General features: G+C 63.9%; 1 protein-coding gene across 1 annotated transcript in view; it reads right to left on the reverse strand.

The window, feature by feature from the left end:
* LOC142474883 (putative aarF domain-containing protein kinase 5) overlaps positions 1 to 4,106 on the reverse strand; it is a 44,428-nt gene extending 40,322 nt beyond the window's left edge. The window contains exons 1-2 of the mRNA XM_075581025.1: positions 3,846 to 4,106; positions 1,362 to 1,463 (exon numbers count right to left, since the gene is read on the reverse strand). Of these exons, the coding sequence (XP_075437140.1) occupies positions 1,362 to 1,463; positions 3,846 to 4,003 (260 nt within the window). The 5' untranslated portion in view covers positions 4,004 to 4,106. The remainder of the gene's footprint in view (positions 1 to 1,361; positions 1,464 to 3,845) is intronic.
* Positions 4,107 to 6,000: the final 1,894 nt, after the last annotated feature.

Raw genomic sequence — 6,000 nt, forward strand, 5'->3', positions numbered from 1 at the left:
ATATTAGGGTGAGATGTAAGGAGGGGCAGAGGAGGGTATAGTGAGATATTGGGGTGAGATGTAAGGAGGGGCAGAGGAGGGTATAGTGAGATATTAGCGTGAGATGTAAGGAGGGGCAGAGGAGGGTATAGTGAGATATTAGGGTGAGATGTAAGGAGGGGCAGAGGAGGGTATAGTGAGATATTAGGGTGAGATGTAAGGAGGGGCAGAGGAATGTATAGTGAGATATTAGGGTGAGATGTAAGGAGGGGCAGAGGAGGGTATAGTGAGATATTAGGGTGAGATGTAAGGAGGGGCAGAGGAGGGTATAGTGAGATATTAGGGTGAGATGTAAGGAGGGGCAGAGGAGGGTATAGTGAGATATTAGGGTGAGATGTAAGGAGGGGCAGAGGAGGGTATAGTGAGATATTAGGGTGAGATGTAAGGAGAGGCAGAGGAGGGTATAGTGAGATATTAGGTGAGATGTAAGGAGGAGCAGAGGAGGGTATAGTGAGATATTAGGGTGAGATGTAAGGAGGGGCAGAGGAGGGAATAGTGAGATATTAGGGTGAGATGTAAGGAGGAGCAGAGGAGGGTATAGTGAGATATTAGGGTGAGATGTAAGGAGAGGCAGAGGAGGGTATAGTGAGATATTAGGTGAGATGTAAGGAGGAGCAGAGGAGGGTATAGTGAGATATTAGGTGAGATGTAAGGAGGGGCAGAGGAGGGTATAGTGAGATATTAGGGTGAGATGTAAGGAGGGGCAGAGGAGGGAATAGTGAGATATTACGGGTGAGATGTAAGGAGGAGCAGAGGAGGGTATAGTGAGATATTAGGGGGAGATGTAAGGAGGGGCAGAGGAGGGTATAGTGAGATATTAGGGTGAGTTGTAAGGAGGGGTAGAGGAGGGTATAGTGAGATATTAGGGGGAGATGTAAGGAGGGGCAGAGGAGGGTATAGTGAGATATTAGGGTGAGATGTAAGGAGGGGCAGAGGAGGGTATAGTGAGATATTAGGGGGAGTTGTAAGGAGGGGTAGAGGAGAGTGAGATGCGGGTGGTGCGTTGTGGTGTGTGTGCGTGTGTTGTGCGCATTGTATGTGTATACACACTAGTCATGCTTGGGCATATCATATGAACGCAGCAAATCCGTGGAGATTGGAGAATTCCTGGAGCCGTGGGCCGGGGGGAGGGGAGGAAAGAGGGGGGATTATACATGTTATGGTCATGTATGTTACTAATATTATATGTACAGCCCCTCCACCCAAAACCACGTGAGCCAGAGATCTCGGAGTTGGGGGATCATTGTGTGAGATAACGGGGCACTGCGTGATATGGGGGGGGGGCGTGTCTCTCCCATCCCTTGACCTCCCCCCTCCCTCACCTCAGCGCCACCTCGAACTTGAGTCGCTCCCATGTGACGGTAATCCAGCGGGTCACCCCGGAGGAACCGTGTCCGGCCAGACGCCTCCAGCCCCTCACAGCACTGCGGGGGGAGGGGAGTGAGAGAGAGGAGAGAGCAAGAATCGGGGGCGTGGAGGGGGAAAGATAGTTGGGCGGGGAGGGGGTTGGGAGAGAGAAAGAGTCGGGGGGGAGGGGGTTGGGAGAGAGAAAGAGTCGGGGGGGGGGGGGGAAGAGTCGGGGGGGGAAAGAATGGGGGGGGGGGAGAGAGAGTCGGGGGGGGAAAGAGTCGGGGGGGGAAAGAGTCGGGGGGAGGAAAGAGTCGGGGGGAGGAAAGAGTCGGGGGGAGGAAAGAGTCGGGGGGAGGAAAGAGTCGGGGGGAGGAAAGAGTCGGGGGGAGGAAAGAGTCGGGGGGAGGAAAGAGTCGGGGGGAGGAAAGAGTCGGGGGGAGGAAAGGGTCGGGGGGAGGAAAGAGTCGGGGGGAGGAAAGAGTCGGGGGGGAGGAAAGAGTCGGGGGGGAGGAAAGAGTCGGGGGGGAGGAAAGAGTCGGGGGGGGAGGAAAGGGTCGGGGGGGAGGAAAGGGTCGGGGGGGAGGAAAGGGTCGGGGGGGAGGAAAGGGTCGGGGGGGAGGAAAGGGTCGGGGGGAGGAAAGAGTCGGGGGGAGGAAAGAGTCGGGGGGAGGAAAGAGTCGGGGGGAGGAAAGAGTCGGGGGGAGGAAAGAGTCGGGGGGAGGAAAGAGTCGGGGGGAGGAAAGAGTCGGGGGGAGGAAAGAGTCGGGGGGGAGGGGAAAGAGTCGGGGGGAGAAAGAGTCGGGGGGAGAAAGAGTCGGGGGGAGAAAGAGTATGGGGGGAGAAAGAGTCGGGGGGAGAAAGAGTCGGGGGGAGAAAGAGTCGGGGGGAGAAAGAGTCGGGGGGAGAAAGAGTCGGGGGAGAAAGAGTCGGGGGGAGAAAGAGTCGGGGGGAGAAAGAGTCGGGGGGAGAAAGAGTCGGGGGGAGAAAGAGTCGGGGGGAGAAAGAGTCGGGGGGAGAAAGAGTCGGGGGAGAAAGAGTCGGGGGGAGGAAAGAGTCGGGGGGAGGAAAGAGTCGGGGGGAGGAAAGAGTCGGGGGGAGGAAAGAGTCGGGGGGAGGAAAGAGTCGGGGGGAGGAAAGAGTCGGGGGGAGGAAAGAGTCGGGGGGAGGAAAGAGTCGGGGGGGGGGGGGAAGAGTCGGGGGGAGGAAAGGGTCGGGGGAGGAAAGAGTCGGGGGGAGGAAAGAGTCGGGGGGGGGGGGGGAAGAGTCGGGGGGAGGAAAGGGTCAGGGGGAGGAAAGGGTCGGGGGGAGGAAAGAGTCGGGGGGGAGGAAAGAGTCGGGGGGGAGGAAAGAGTCGGGGGGAGGAAAGAGTCGGGGGGAGGAAAGAGTCGGGGGGAGGAAAGAGTCGGGGGGAGGAAAGAGTCGGGGGGGAGGAAAGGGTCGGGGGGGAGGAAAGGGTCGGGGGGGAGGAAAGGGTCGGGGGGGAGGAAAGGGTCGGGGGGAAAGAGTCGGGGGAAGGGGGGGGGGGGAAGGGGGGGAGAAAAGGGTCGGGGGGAGAAAAGGGTCGGGGGGGGGAAAGAGTCGGGGGGAGGGGAAAGAGTCGGGGGGGAGGGGAAAGAGTCGGGGGGGAAAGAGTCGGGGGGGGAAAGAGTCGGGGGGGGAAAGAGTCGGGGGGGGAAAGAGTCGGGGGGGGAAAGAGTCGGGGGGCGAAAGAGTCAGGGGGAGGAAAGAGTCGGGGGGGAGGAAAGAGTCGTGGGGAGGAAAGAGTCGGGGGGAGGAAAGAGTCGGGGGGGAGGAAAGAGTCGGGGGGGAGGAAAGAGTCGGGGGGGAGGAAAGGGTCGGGGGGAAAGAGTCGGGGGAAGGGGGGGGGGAGAAAAGGGTCGGGGGGAGGAAAGAGTCGGGGGGAGGAAAGAGTCGGGGGGAGGAAAGAGTCGGGGGGAGGAAAGAGTCGGGGGGAGGAAAGAGTCGGGGGAGGAAAGAGTCGGGGGGGGAGGGGAAAGAGTCGGAGGGGAAAGAGTCGGGGGGGAGGGGAAAGAGTCGGGGGGGAGGGAAAGAGTGGGGGGGAGGGGAAAGAGTCGGGGGGGAGGGGAAAGAGTCGGGGGGGAGGGGAAAGAGTCGGGGGGGAGGGGAAAGAGTCGGGGGGGAGGGGAAAGAGTCGGGGGGAGGGGGAAAGAGTCGGGGGGAGGGGGAAAGAGTCGGGGGAGGGGGAAAGAGTCGGGGGGTGGGGAAAGAGTCGGGGGGGTGGGGAAAGGGTCGGGGGGGGTGGGGAAAGGGTCGGGGGGGGTGGGGAAAGAGTCGGGGGGAGGGGGAAAGAGTCGGGGGGAGGAGGAAAAGAGTCGGGGGGGAGGAGGAAAAGAGTCGGGGGAGAGGGGAAAGTCGGGGGAAAAAAAAGTCTAGGGGGGAAAGAGTCGCGGGGGGGGGGGAAGAGTCGGGGGGGGGGGAGAAGAGAGACCCCTGACCTGCGTGCCATGAGGAGGTTCCGGTCGGCGGGGGCCCCCAGGCTCATGTGGACGCATCGCACAGTGTTGAGGTTCCGGAAGACGAGGAGCATGGGCCGGGGCAGAGCGCGCAGAACGCGCATGATGTCAGCAAAGTGATCCCGCGCCATGTCCTGCATGTACCGCGTCTCCTCCCGTGTCAGAGCGTTCCCCAGAGCCCCGGGAACAGAGAGGGGGCGCTGCAACAGAATCTCACAGAACAGGAAATAATCTAAGGGGAGAGGGGGGGAGCATTGAGAGGGGCCGGGGGAGCGGCGGCGAGAGGACGGGGGAGCAAGGGGCCAGGGGAGCGGCGGCGAGGGCGGGAAGGGAGGAGTACGGCGAGGGCGGGAGGGAGGGAGGAGTACGGCGAGGGTGGGAGGGAGGAGTACGGCGAGGGCGGGAGGGAGGAGTACGGTGAGGGCGGGCGGGAGGGAGGAGTACGGCGAGGGCGGGAGGACTACGGCGAGGGCGGGAGGAGTACGGTGAGGGCGGGAGGAGTACGGCGAGGGCGGGAGGAGTACGGCGAGGGCGGGAGGAGTACGGCGAGGGTGGGAGGGAGGAGTACGGCGAGGGTGGGAGGGAGGAGTACGGCGAGGGTGGGAGGGAGGAGTACGGCGAGGGCGGGAGGAGTATGGCGAGGGCGGGAGGGAGGAGTATGGCGAGGGCGGGAGGGAGTGAGGAGTATGGCGAGGGCGGGAGGGAGGAGTATGGCGAGGGCGGGAGGGAGGAGTACGGCGAGGGCGGGAGGGAGGAGTACGGCGAGGGCGGGAGGGAGGGAGGAGTACGGCGAGGGCGGGAGGGAGGAGTACGGCGAGGGCGGGAGGAGTACGGCGAGGGCGGGAGGGAGGAGTACGGCGAGGGCGGGAGGGAGGGAGGAGTACGGCGAGGGCGGGAGGGAGGAGTACGGCGAGGGCGGGAGGGAGGAGTACGGCGAGGGCGTGAGGGAGGAGTACGGCGAGGGCGGGAGGGAGGGAGGAGTACGGCGAGGGAGGGAGGGAGTAGTACGGCGAGGGCGGGAGGGAGGAGTACGGCGAGGGCGGGAGGGATGGAGGAGTACGGCGAGGGAGGGAAAAAAAGTTTGAAATGTAACTTTGGCTTTGCAGTGCATAAGAATCTTATACTGCCAGTGAGTCATTAGTAACAGTATACTGCTATATGACGTGCGACTTGCACGCAATTCTGCTCTTGCAAGTACAAATATTTGTGAATGTGTCAGTACTACCATCGCATGGAGAAACACGGCGACAGGAGTACGGCGAGGGTGGGAGGGAGGAGTACGGCGAGGGCGGGAGGGAGGAGTACGGCGAGGGCGGAAGGGAGGGAGGAGTACGGCGAGGGCGGAAGGGAGGGAGGAGTACAGCGAGGGCGGGAGGGAGGAGTACGGCGAGGGCGGGAGGGAAGAGTACGGCGAGGGCGGGAGGGAGGAGTACGGCGAGGGCGGGAGGGAGGAGTACGGCGAGGGCGGGAGGGAGGAGTACGGCGAGGGCGGGAGGGAGGAGTACGGCGAGGGCGGGAGGGAGGAGTACGGCGAGGGCGGGAGGGAGGAGTACGGCGAGGGCGGGAGGGAGGAGTACGGCGAGGGCGGGAGGGAGGGATGAGTACGGCGAGGGCGGGAGGGAGGGATGAGTACGGCGAGGGCGGGAGGGAGGGATGAGTACGGCGAGGGCGGGAGGGAGGAGTACGGCGAGGGCGGGAGGAGGGAGGAGTACGGCGAGGGCGGGAGGGAGGAGTACGGCGAGGGCGGGAGGGAGGAGTACGGCGAGGGCGGGAGGGAGGAGTACGGCGAGGGCGGGAGGGAGGAGTACGGCGAGGGCGGGAGGGAGGAGTACGGCGAGGGCGGGAGGGAGGAGTACGGCGAGGGCGGGAGGGAGGAGTACGGCGAGGGCGGGAGGGAGGAGTACGGCGAGGGCGGGAGGGAGGAGTACGGCGAGGGCGGGAGGAGGAGTACGGCGAGGGCGGGAGGAGTACGGCGAGGACGGGAGGAGTACGGCGAGGGCGGGAGGAGTACGGCGAGGGCGGGAGGAGTACGGCGAGGGCGGGAGGAGTACGGCGAGGGCGGGAGGAGTACGGCGAGGGCGGGAGGGAGGAGTACGGCGAGGGCGGGAGGGAGGAGTACGGCGAGGGCGGGAGGGAG

Source organism: Ascaphus truei, unplaced genomic scaffold (assembly GCF_040206685.1).
Source record: "Ascaphus truei isolate aAscTru1 unplaced genomic scaffold, aAscTru1.hap1 HAP1_SCAFFOLD_1003, whole genome shotgun sequence".
NCBI lineage: Eukaryota > Metazoa > Chordata > Amphibia > Anura > Ascaphidae > Ascaphus > Ascaphus truei.